At 41.0% G+C, this 13,613-nt stretch overlaps 1 protein-coding gene and 1 long non-coding RNA gene across 2 annotated transcripts; one reads left to right on the top strand and one right to left on the bottom strand.

Annotated features, from left to right (window-relative positions):
* Nucleotides 1-258: 258 nt before the first annotated feature.
* On the bottom strand, nt 259-1,510 carry LOC119494673. The gene is made up of 3 exons (XR_005208266.1): nt 1,102-1,510; nt 906-989; nt 259-751 (listed from the first exon to the last, which is right to left on the bottom strand). It is a non-coding gene; the product is annotated as an uncharacterized LOC119494673 (long non-coding RNA).
* On the top strand, nt 705-10,494 carry hdx (highly divergent homeobox). Its single transcript, XM_037780725.1, has 11 exons — nt 705-883; nt 3,971-4,134; nt 4,416-4,562; nt 4,788-5,978; nt 6,058-6,114; nt 6,224-6,370; nt 8,003-8,195; nt 8,285-8,364; nt 9,131-9,232; nt 9,769-9,891; nt 10,013-10,494. The coding sequence occupies exons 2-11, from the start codon at nt 4,069-4,071 to the stop codon at nt 10,256-10,258; spliced, it is 2,352 nt and encodes a 783-aa protein (XP_037636653.1). The 5' UTR covers nt 705-883; nt 3,971-4,068; the 3' UTR covers nt 10,259-10,494.
* The last annotated feature ends 3,119 nt before the right edge of the window (nt 10,495-13,613 follow it).

Below are 13,613 nucleotides of genomic sequence, written 5' to 3' on the forward strand. Positions count from 1 at the left end.
CTGTTTGGCTTCAGTTTGCCATGTTATGATTTGAGCATTTTTTTTATGCTAAATGCAGTACCTGTGAAGGTTTCTGGACAAAATATAAAATAATAAATAAATACATACATTTGCATAAAGCAAGCATATTTGTCCACTCACATGTTGATAAGAGTATTAAATACTTGACAAATCTCCCTTTAAGGTACATTTTGAACAGATAAAAAATGTGTGATTAATTTGCGATTAATCATGATTAATTGTGGACAGTCATGCGATTAATCATGATTAATCGTGGACAATCATACGATTAATCGTGATTTAATATTTTTAATCGATTGACATTTACCAAACATTTTGTAATAGAAAATAAGCATCAATCATACGCAACATTTTTCCTGTCAATATGAAATCTCATAATTGATGAAAAGTTAAAGATGGAAATCTAAACACAACATTTGCTGTCTGACTAACAAGGACATATGATATGTTGTATCATGCAGTGAAACAGTAAACACTTCCTGTTGGCAACCTACTATACATACTGGTCAAGCACAGTTTCAGCTGCAAACTAAACTACAAACACTTCTCAAAGGATACTCTCTGACATGTCCAGGTTGATGAGGACACAAACCAAAGTTTTGGTTCTGCTTCCACATGTCTGTGACCTCCTCCTCCTCCAGCAGCCCACTGAACAAAGTCAATGGTGGGCGGGACCACGGCGCTTTTCCGAATGTCACAGCGATGATCTTGAGCTCCCATTGGCTCCTGTCTGCGAACACGTCACAATCATGATTAGAATTGATGATCGGACGTTCTGATTTCATTGTCTAGCAAAAAGGGGGGACTGGTGAAGAAATCTGCTTGAATTTTCACCGTCCGTCTGATTTTGACATCAAAAATGGTAAGTAGGAAAGTGATTTCACTTTTTCTGCTACAAGAAAACCCCCTGCTCGTGTTTGCTGGTGTCCTTTAGAAGCCAGGGTCAGCGGGTATATCCACACTAGGGGCTGGAAATCATAGATTTGAAGGAAAAGTTTAGCTGCAGCTATCCATGGGGAAGCTATGCTAATGCTCGGGGCCTGTATGCTAGCTGTGTGTGAGTGGTGCTGCAGCTCTTACCCGGTTTGTTTACTGGCTGGCTGGCTGGCTGGCTTCAACTCATGGCATGTGCTTCCTTGTGTGGGATATTGTGCTTCTCAATCCTCCAGGCTGTTGCTGTACTAATCTAACGAGCCCCACTACAATGTGTTGGCTAATTGTGTCCGTAATGTTTCCATATTGACTGTAGCCATGCGCAGTCAGCCTGCCACGATACAGCTGCTGTCTGTCTGTTCTGGATGCTTATTGGTCGCACTACTCTCCCGTATGTGCTGTTTTCTGTCTTTATCCAAAACAACTCTGATTCAAACTTATAGCCACCAGAGTTGTTCAGCTCTCTGACAGACAGTCCAACTGCTGCTGCTTTAACCCAGCTGCTTGCTGTCTCTCTTTTCTCCCTCATTCTCTCACAGTGTGCCAACATTACACACATGTGCATTCATAACACTGGAGCCCATTCAATACTACTACTATCTCTGTTTGTGTGGAGGATTGGAAGCTAAAAGCTAGCTAGCTGTGTCCAAGCTAACTTCTGTATTGTTTATACTGTACACACATTTAGTACTCTGAAGGCTTGCAATATAATTCATATATACAGTATATATATGTGAGTGTATATATATAAAATGACTTATTCTCTCAGAGTGAAGGAAGATGAGTTTAACAGAAAATAGGAAAAAATGGATTAGGTATAGAAATAAAGACATAAGCACTGTATAACTGTATTGTCAATACTGTAAGTTATTGGGAAATGTTTTAATAAGAAAATAACCCTGTATACTGCATTATCAATTGTAAACTGAACCCCTCGCTGCACTGTTGCAAGTTCCGTTGTTATATCTGTGTTTTATTTGTGTATGCATAAAAGCAATGAAGACTAAAGTGACAACAACAAAAACAAAGATTGAGAAATGCACTAGTCAGTTTCATCACATTGTAGACAACCAGTCAACACTTTGTCATATAATACATTACTACATTTTGGAAAAAGTTGCATCAAGCTTTGTGAAGCTGTAAAACATACAACACACTGTCAGTCATAATATAATAGGCTGCGACAAGCCCACAGTGTAGCATCAATAATAACACTATCAATCAAGCTAATATGTTAGCACAACATTGTTCTATTCATCAACTCAAATGTGTGCTCTTGCATTAATCATGGAGTTATAATAATACATGTATTAATGACATGTTGTACACGACTTTTGGACAAAAAAAACCCATTAAGTTCTATTCATCAACTTTAATGTGTGTATGTAAAGTATATGTATGTATGTGTATATATACATATATATATATACTGTATATATATATATATATATATTGTTGTAACAGGCTTAGTCAGTTTTAAAGCTAGATTGAAGACACTTGCATCATATGAAACCAGTAAACCTAAGGAATCCATTGGTAACCATCTCATACTAGCTTGTTGTTGCGAAGGAGGCTAAATAACGCTACGAAGTCACACTAAATTTTGGTGAGGAACAACTGGCATGGCCATTTTCAAAGGGCTCCTTTGACCTCTGACCTCAACATATGTGAATGAAAATGGGTTCTATGGGTACCCACGAGTCTCCCCTTTACAGACATGCCCACTTATGATGAGCACATGCAGTTTTGGGGCAAGTCATAGTCAAGTCAGCACACTGACACACTGACAGCTGTTATTACCATACTAAATTATATTCGTTTGGAGCTGGAATTTTTACTTCACCTTGCTTATAATACATTATAATGTTTTTTTTCTTGTCCAAAAGTCAGGTACAACATGTCATTAATACGTGTATTATTATACCTCCATGATAAATGCAAGAGCACACATTTGAGTTGATGAATAGAACAATGTTGTGCTAACATATTAGCTTGATTGATAGTGTTATTATTGATGCTACACTGTGGGCTTGTCGCAGCCTATTATATTATGACTGACAGTGTGTTGTATGTTTTACAGCTTCACAAAGCTTGATGCAACTTTTTCCAAAATGTTGTAATGTATTATATGACAAAGTGTTGACTGGTTGTCTACAATGTGATGAAACTGACTAGTGCATTTCTCAATCTTTGTTTTTTTGTTGTCACTTTAGTCTTTATTGCTTTTATGCATACACAAATAAAACACAAATATAACAACGAAACTTGCAACAGTGCAGCGAGGGGTTCAGTTTACAATTGATGATGCAGTATACAGGGTTATTTTCTTATTAAAACATTTCCCAATAACTTACAGTATTGACAATACAGTTATACAGTGCTTATGTCTTTATTTCTATACCTAATCCATTTTTCCCATTTTCTGTTAAACTCATCTTCTTTCACTCTTAGAGAATAAGTCATTTTCTACATCACAAATATTTCCTGTACTATGTCTAACCATTGACTAAGTCTGGGGGTGCCCGCCACAAACCATTTTCTTGTAAGGGCCTTTCTGCCAGCTGTGAGTAGGATTTTAACCAAGTACTGATCTCCCTTCAGCACCACTGTAGTTATATTACCCCGGTATAAAATGGAACATTTTTTGATGATTATATATCCTAATACCTCCTTTAATACTGAATTCACTCTGTCCCAAAATGGTTCTATTTTTGGGCAACTCCAGAAGATCTGTGCATGATGTGCGTCTGTATGGCCACATTGTCTCCAGGATGTTTGTAGCCTTAGAATTTGCTTGCTTTTTATGTTAGGCGTAATGAAGAAACAAATCAGATTTTTCCAATTAAATTCTCTCCACAATTGTGAGTTAGTGGATGTCTGTAGCATTTCTCAATCTTGATGCAGAGAAAGACTGCTAGTCTTCTGTTATTATTAGTGTAGAAGTGTGCTCATAATGACATGGAGTTGTAATTATGCTCTTTTTATTTAGCGTTTGTCTGCTTTGCTTTCTCCTCAGCCCCATTACCCAGCAGTGTGCCAGGTACACTGAGACACACGATGAGTGCAATCAAACTCGTGCTAATCTAGAAACATGGAGGTTTCGCTGTGATCTGCATGGCTGCCCCGTTCCCCTCCAGTAGCAGAATGGATGCGTGGTCACAGAGACGTGGCCTGCAGACTGTGAGTACATCAAGAGTTGTATTCCAATTGGAGCTACAAAATGTAAAAAAATGACATCTGACATATTGAAAACAAAGTACAGGGACTGCTGCTGCAGTTGTAATGTTGAGAATGTGACATTTTTGACACAATTGCACATGTGTCATGAAGTTATAAGTTCACATTAATGTTTTATCTCTTTAAATCGAATCAACAAACCACAATCTGTCAGTGCGCTCTAGTGAATTCTTGTGTGATACAAAGTGTTTTGTGGGCTCTTTATCTTTGTGATTGTCTCTCAGATGAACCTGCGGTCAGTGTTTACGGTTGACCAGCAGAGGATCCTGGAACGTTACTATGATAACGGGATGACCAATCAGAGCAAGGCCTGCTTCCAGCTAATACTGCAGTGTGCTCAGGAGGCCAAACTGGACTTCAGCGTGGTCCGGGTAGGCCCATAAAATGTGTTTGTGTGAATGAGCAAAAAGGGAAGCGGGACTCCTTTCTATGATTTGTGTTGCACCATTGTTGGGGGCAAGTAATTGAGACAGCGAGTCTTCATCTAATGTAGAGTCCTGAGTTATTATCCTCACTTTGCTGAATTAGTCCCTGTAGTGTATTGCAGAATGTTTTTTTAAGTGATGCTACTGAGCTGATTGCTCTTCTCCCCGCAGACATGGGTCGGCAACAAAAGACGCAAGATCGCCTCCAGGATAGAGAACGGAGGCATGTCTCATTCCTTATCCGGTCACGGACTCGGTGGGGGATTGCTCTCCAATCACACATTACCCGGGGGTTCACTGTCCAATCACAGCATGGCGACAGGGGCGCTGCTTCCTGCCGAACTGGCCGCAGCGCGGAACATCCAGAACCGCGTGCACCTCCTCCCTCCATCCTCGTCCTTCCCTTCTTTCTCGTCGACATCTTCCTCCCCTTCCTCCTCCTCCCCCCACAGCAGCGGAAGCAACAACAACAACAACAACAATGACGTCATACTGACCGGGATTTACTCTCTAAACTCCGTCCCTCGACCCTCCCGACCCAGACCCGACGCCCCCCCATCCCAGTCGGACTCTGAGCTCTCCGCGCACACATCCTCGTCTCTGATCAACCGGGCCCTGCAGAGCAGGAACAGCTCCACCTCCTCGCCCCTCCACTCCAAGCTGGTCTCGCTCTCTCAGAACCTCCCACCCCTCACTTCCGCCTCAGGGCCTTTAGTCTACACTGCAGTCAGGAAGGGAGCTTTATCCCTCGGGGTGTCGGGGATAAGCGCAGGAGCAGGGGTGGTACCTCACAGCTGGACCAGGCAGTATGGCACAGCGCAAACTCGCCCTTGGTCCTCGTCCTCGCAGTCCCAAAGTCAGCAGCCTCAGCACAGACCTCACTCCAACCCCCAACCTCAACCGCCCGCCCCTCAGAAGCCTCGGGTCTCCCTCGCAGTACAAAACTCCGGTCCCTCCTCTGAGCAGACACTTCGTATCCAGCAGGTCTTCACCTTGTCAGAAAGAGGCGAGGGCGACAGGCTCGGGCCGAGTCACGCGTCTACCCGTAAAAGCCAGGAAAGTCATAGGCCGTCGGACCACTCTCTGGACGCCAGTCATAACTTCTCCATCGCCATGGAAACCGGAGACGAAGAAAATGAGTGGCAAAGGGAAGAGGAGCTGGCAAACATGGCCGCTCAGACACACATCCACCGGGAGCGGACGTCAACCAGTCCAATCGACGCTGAGGTGTGCGTGGTGCGAGGAGGCCACACGCCCCCCATGACCAGCTCTAGACCCGCACCGCTCCACAGCAACACTACTCTTCAGGGCAGCTACTCCGTCACAGCACAGACCTCACTCTCAGCAGAATCCGACTCACAGGTAAGGAGAGGTTCTAGCGTCGATGCCGCTTTCCTTCAAAGTGAATTGAAAGACTTAACCTGACTGTGTCTGTGTGCAGACTGCAGTCGGTGTGTCTGCTGCCCCCTGGGTTATCAGCAACTCCAGAAAGAGAACAGTCAGTACTTTTTTTTTGTCACTTTAAACACAAAACTTTGAATACATAATATAGGAAAAAAACATTTAAAGGTCAGCGTGAATGTTCTAAACAGAGGTTTGTGGTTCAGCTGCAGGATCGGACCCAGTTCAGTGATGGGGATCTCATCCAACTGAAGCGCTACTGGGACCGAGGCATGACCAGCCTGGGCTCAGTCTGCAGGGAAAAGATCACTGCTGCAGCGAACCAACTCAATGTAGACACTGAAATAGTCAAGGTAACCAACTCCACAGGGTTAAAGAATTAGTTTTGTATATTAACACAAATACAGAGAAATCTAGAAAATAGGGCTGTCAAACTTAACCCGATAATAACATATGAAACTAGAAAAACCTAATGAATCCATTGGTACCAACCATGTCATACTAGATTGTCGCAAAGGACGCTAAATAACGCTGCAAACGTAGGCTAAATTTTGGTGAGGAAAACCGGCATGGCTATTTTCAAAGGGGTTCCTTGACCTCTGACCTCAAGATATGTGAATGAAAATGGGTTCTAAGGGTACCCACGAGTCTCCCCTTTACAGACATGCCCACTTTATGATAATCACATGCAGCTTTGGGCAAGTCAGCACACTGCCTGTTGGGCTTGAGTTTGCCATGATATGATTTTAGCATATTTTGTATGCTAAATGCAATATCTTCGAGGGTTTCTGGACAATATTTGTCATTGTTTTGTGTTGTTAATTGATTTCCAATAATAAATATATACAACATTTGCATAAAGCAAGCATATTTGCCCACTCCCATGTTGATAAGAGTATTAAATACTTGAAAAATCTCCCTTTTAAATGTACATTTTGAACAGATAAATGTGCGATTAATTTGCGATTAATCACGATTAATTAGTTGAATCGATTGACGGCCCTACTAGAAAAGTATAATTTCTGCAGTATCCTTGACACTAGAGAGTTATTTTGTAGACTTCCAGAGCTGTGAGCCTTCTTCACAGCCTGGCCACTTGTCTATGACATTTAGTGAAAACAAGAATATTTGACTCGTCTGAACTTTCGAGAGCTAAAAAGAAAACAGGAACAGAGCAACTTTTTCTAGGTCATAGAAGTTTTCTAACTGACTTAACTCAAAAGTTGTGTAAAAGTCACACAGTTATGTATCAGGGCTGCAGTAGGAATGCTGATGGACTAAATATAGTCTCCTAGTCCTGACACACACATGACCCACTGCCATCTCACTTACTGGGATATTTATTACAAGGAAGAAAAAGCTTTGCCTATGCAGGGAAACAGTACACCACTATCAGGATCATCTTCAAATCATTGCAATAATTAAACAACTACTTAAAACAAATTTTCGGCTTAATGTGATATATGTAGAGCTGCAACAATTAATCAGTTAATCCATTAGTTGTGAACTATTAAATTAATCTAACTATTTTGATAATTAATTAATTAGTTTGAGTAATTTTAAGGGGGAAAAAAGTCAAAATTCTCTGATTCCAGCTTCTTAAATGTGAATATTTCCTGGTTTCTTTACTCCTTTATGACAGTAAACTGAATATCTTTGAGTGTGTGGACAAAACAAGACATTTGAGGGTGTCATCTTGGGCTTTAGGAAACATCAATCGACAATTTTTTTTACCACGTTCTGACATTTTATAGATCAAATATCTAATCAATTATTAGAGAAAATAATCAACACATTAATCTATAATGAAAATAATCATTATTTCCAGCCCTAGATACATGTATACATTCTTTTCCCTGACTTAACTGTTACATTCATCACATTTGACACTTTATTTTGAAAAGCTGATCGATATCCTTGAACTTTAGTTGAGCATTTTTCTTCCAAGTCTGTGACACTTACCATGTTGTCTTTTGTGTTTTCAGACATGGATTAGTAACAGGCGGAGGAAGTACCGTCTGATGGGTATTGAAATCCCTCCGCCTACAGGTGGGCCTGCTGTATTCTCGTCCCCAGGAAACGAATCCCCGGTGGCCCTCAGTCCCGACGATGAGCGGCTCAGATCGCCCGAACTCAGAGATGACATGAATGATGAGGGATCTCTCTGCCTGTCTGAAGGTTAGGCTGCTGATGCAATGCAAACACAAACACCTGAAGTCTGTAGAAACTGTGTATCTCAGCATTCATGCAATCTTTCTGGCTTCTAGATGGCACCATCGACTCACAACATAGAGACGAAGATGACGGAGTAGATGTGCTCACTGCTGCTCCGCTGGCCAATAATGTGGTACTTCATTATTTCTTTGATATTACAGTAGTAGCCTCATTAAAATGAGCCACTAAGGAATGGGTGCTGGTAGGGATAGGGTTCATACTCAAATGTGATGAAATGGATTAGATCTCCTCCATTCTACTTGAAGGGATAGTTTGGGTGAATTGAAGTGGGGTTGTATGAGGTACTTATCCATAGTCAATGTATTACCTACAGTGAATGACAATCGGCACGCTTTCAGCTTGGAGAATCAGACAGGAGTTACTGCACGGAAGCAAAGCAATGTACTGCTGTGGACGGGGCCGGCAGGAAAACATATTTTAGCCGCCTGTTGTTTGTCGCAACTAAAATACACCAGCTGTACAGCTGTATACTAACCATGGCAAATTTTCCCATCATGCCGGGTCATTTTAGAAGTTTTAGTGTTTTATCACACCATGTGTTTCATGGTTAGTATGAGCTAACATAACCTTTACAGCACTACTATAGACAAAACACAGTTGCCGATGCATTCTACAAACAAGAAGAAGTTGAAGCTTTGTTATTCTTTTACCTGAGAGTATGGTTTGTTTGTTTGAGAAAACAAATCAAAGCTTATCTACATACGGTATGTAGCGCCTTCCATCCAAAACGGCAACACAAAGTGTTTTACATACATAACACAGTACATTACAGAAATAGAATATAAGGAATGAAATCCAGAGCAGATAACAATTGCCGAAAGACTTAAATGTGTCATGATAATTTGATCTAATCTCTGTTTTTTTGTTTTTTTTAACAGAAGATCGAAGTAATTGATGAGGATGAGGAAGACGAATACGATGACGATGGTGAATTAGTGGCTTCAGACCTAGAGCAAATGCAGGGCCTCCTGGAATTCAAGGTGAAGACACACACAAGACTATGGCCCCTTTCACACGGAGATTCTGCAATACTGTCATAGAGAAGATCCGCTGTTACACCGGCTTTGCTTTTTCACACTGAACCAAACAACGCTATGATAATATTGCTGTGATTTTAGATAGCATGCCGGAATCACGAAAGAAAAAGAGGCGTGACGTTTAACACAACAGCCAGCGTCGGCGTTTAGTGTGTGTAGTCCCGCCGTGCCGGCTGTCCCTTTCACACAGACGTCAGCTCGGCTCGGTGACTACCTCCACTGCCGACTCAGCGACGGAACACCACCTCCGTACCGTTCACACAAAACAGAGTGGCGAAATAACGGCACAACAGTCCCGCCTTGAACAGGCTGATGACAGATTGACCAAACATAAACTGGTGGCTGTAATAACCATTTCTGAAAAAACGAAACTAAAATGAAATCGAAAAGAAATAAAAAACGAATTGAAAATTCTAAACAATTACAAACTTGGCTCTGAATTAACGTCTTGCCTTTTGCTTTGAATCCATCTCTTTCAGCACGAGGAAGTGCAGTTCTTAGAAAACGAGCTAGAGAACCAAAAACAAAAATACGACGAGCTCGCAAGCTTCACGAAGAGCCTGCTCAGCGCCGTGAGGAACAATGACCTGGAGAGACAGCAGGTACATTCACAGTCACCTTTACACACTTGACGAGATCCATTAGAACATCTGCTTGGAGTGAAACTCCACAGTTTATAGACATTTCTCACCTGAAGTCTGCCATCTGTGTTTATGTGTTCAGGAACTTATGGCCAGTCTACCTCAGCCTTCAGACCAGGACTGGGACATGACTGTGGAGAGAGGAACGCAGCCAGACGCATCCTCCAACCACAACGGCTCCCCGATGGGCCCAGCGTGCAGCGCGGAGCCTCCAGCGAACGAAGAAGTCCCACTGGTCTCCCTAGACAAAGACGATACAACGACTGAAGTTACTGAGCCCTCTGCATCAGAGGAGCAGCTGCAGGAGGCGGTTGCAGAACAAAATTGACTATGTCATGTACATCAGCTCACGTAGACTCATACGGATGTTTCCACACTCCACATATAGAAGCTGGTTTCAGATTATATGGCCTCACATTTACACAAACACTCAACGCTCCACGCCCAGTGCCTGTGGATTGACGCTTCACTACGACTGTTGGGCTGACAAATGCCTTTTTTACTGCATATCATCCGCCTTGCTCTGGACCTGTCCAGAGAGAACAATAAACGACCTCTAACTTATCTGTGTGGCTCACTGTGTGTTTCACTGAGACACTTTTCTTATATATCAACGTATATTAGATGTAGAAAAACACACTATGAATATTTTTAAAACCTTAACTGTTAAAAGAATAATGTTCACACACAGTAGTGACTTTTTTTTTGTAGATTACAGTTGCAGACAAGAACATTGCGATTCAATATGTTTAAAAAACAATGGGACTTCCATCCAATTTGTCCAGATTCTCATCATAAAATTCAAACATGATTAATATACAATATCCCCGATGTCACTTACTGGCTTGTTCTCTTTTAGGAGGTGAAAGATTTGAACTTCAATCTGTTCATACACGTCAGTTCAACTTTAAAGGTGCCATTGATAACATTCATCCACTAGATGTCGCATTCTCCCTCTCCCGTTGCATTCATTCACTTCACAACAAGTGGTTGCCAGTTCTCTGCGCTTACCATCAAACTCACTCATTTATACGTTTTTTCCACACTAACTGTCAACTTGATGCTGACGACCCAGATACCATTGGCCTGAACTACGAAGCAGGATTTGGGGTTAGTGAGGTAACTTCAAAGTTAACCCTTCAGGGTTTTCCGTCATACTGCTTCACTTACCGGGGTAGATCACCATGGTAACTGATGCTACACACCTATCCTGCTCCGTAGCAGGTTATGTTCCAGATAAGAGATCAACTCGTATAAAAGCACCGCCTACTGACCAATCAAAGCTCGGTGCGCAGATCGTATGATATTACACAAATATAAAGTAGTTACAGTCATAATCCAGGCTGAAAACAACAGTTTAAACTGACAAATGCTGGAAGGACAGCTGGCTGTAAGCTGTGGGTGCTTACCGCTTTGAATTATCTTTTTATATTTATGTTTTTACTTGCTCCTGAGTCCGTTTCACACCGCCAGAGCAGCTGAAAGTAGGCTGAAATAGTCATACACACCACAACTTTACCAAAGGGCATAATGAAGCGTAATCTATTCATCCATTCTATTCTGAAAGCTATTTATATATCACTGCCCCATCTAGACGATTATATCTGGCTTTTAAGTATTCCATTAAATGAATAGTCTGTTAATTTACGTATTCACACATCGTCAATTTTTTCTTTTGCCAGCTGTTCTTCCTGCATTTGGCAGCTTCAACGGTGTTACGTTTAGTCTGGATTATGTGATTAACTTCTTCGTATTTGTCTAATATTATACTTTGCTCTTTGTTTGTAAAATGTGCCGCTCTGGTGACAGTAGACTTGTCCATGTTTGTGATTGGTCATATGCTGCAAACACCACCTCTTCCATGTGAACGTGCTGGTAGTCAAATAGAGAAACCCTGGATTGATTTAGGACCGCTTAGCGGGATTGTGGTTGATAGGATTAGTTAAGCCAGATAATGAGAAGATACCCTGGGTATGTTGAACTGGCTTCGTAATACAGGCCTCACTTGATACCAACGTTGTAATACTATTGGCTTACAAACCTTGTTAGAAGTGGGAACCAAAAGTCAGATATCTTTCACAGAGATAAACAAAACATTAATTTTGGACCTGTCAAATTTTTTTTAAATGATTAATTCACAATCATAATAATCTACTTAAGAAAAGCCATTCCTTTATTCAGCGCCTTTCTAAAAGCTTATTTATTCATGTTATCAATAAGACCTTTAAGATTATTATGTCTATCCTATTTTGAAGAAACCAGCACAGATTGTCTTGAGAATCGGTATTAATTAATTGCCAAATTAGATTCACAATTAAATTTTAAGTTGTGACTATAAACAAATGTAGACTTGTAGTCTATATTACATTACCTCATCACCACACAAAGACTTTGTGCCAGTGGGAGGGAGAGAGAGTCAGAGCTAGAGGGAAAGTGGATGAGCTTTAAGCCTCTTATTTCCACTTGGACTAGGGATGGACAGGCTTATGAAACAGTGGCTTCAAAACACTCAACTTACACCCTTTAAGGGTCAAAAAAGGGGGGAGTCCAAGGCACTCTTCTGGCAAAAAAATATATAAAAAGCCTTTGTTCAATTGGCTATTTCATGATGAAATGCTAAAAACAATGCCGGTACATGTAAGATTGGGTAACAACCCACAAACAGCCTTCTTCAGGGTGTAACCCTCAGCACACAGCTTTCCCTTTTGTGAGTACACAGACAAGTGATGGTTGCAAACACCTGAGCAAGAGGCCAATAGGTAGTGACAAGTGCAAAATGTGGTCACTAGATGGCTCTACAGGATGTCAAGAAAGCAGAGAAAATAATGAAAATAAAATAAGAAAACATAAATATACAGATAACAAGACAGAAAAAAGTAAATAAGTAATAATATATAACCATTTATGGCAACAGTACCAGACCACATGCATAAGCATGTACACCCTTTAACCAAGGCTGACCCCCATATGAGAACTATTAGGACTTTAAGAACTTTAAACATGCACTATCTACCTTTTGACATGCACTATCTGCAACCATCTTGGACTCTAACCACAGGCGCACTTTACACTTACTTTACACTACACATCCTATATACCACTTTATAGACTGCACGTATGCACATATTACATTTATTTATTGCACATACTACATTTATTTATTGACGGACTGCACACACCATGTTCACCCATTCACTCTGTATCTTTTATATCTCTATTTATTGTTTTTTATCATTTTTGTATACCTTTACTTCTCCTGTGTTTCACTCTGTTTGCTGATGTTGCTGCTCTGACACCGGAATTTCCCTCCGGGGATTAATAAAGGTTCATCTTATCTTATCTTATCTTAAAGGTCCCATATTATAAAAAAGTGAGATTTTCATGTTTTTTTATTATAAAGCAGGTTTAAGTCCTATTTAAATACTGTGAAAGTATTGAAACACTCAATCCACAGGGAAATACACACGGCCCGTATTCAGCAACTCTGCATTTGAAAAAAAGCTGTTAGGATTTCTGCCCATTCGTGATGTCACAAATATACAATATTTAGACCCTTGACACAATTTTAAACGGAAACATTCTAAATGTGTCCCAGTTTATTTCCTGTTGCTGTGTATGTGAATGTCATCAGCTGACAGGAAGTACACATGGACCCAAGCTGTTACCTAGCAATGCAATTCTGT

The sequence above is a fragment of the Sebastes umbrosus genome, chromosome 9, assembly GCF_015220745.1.
Source record: "Sebastes umbrosus isolate fSebUmb1 chromosome 9, fSebUmb1.pri, whole genome shotgun sequence".
Taxonomy (NCBI): Eukaryota; Metazoa; Chordata; class Actinopteri; order Perciformes; family Sebastidae; genus Sebastes; species Sebastes umbrosus.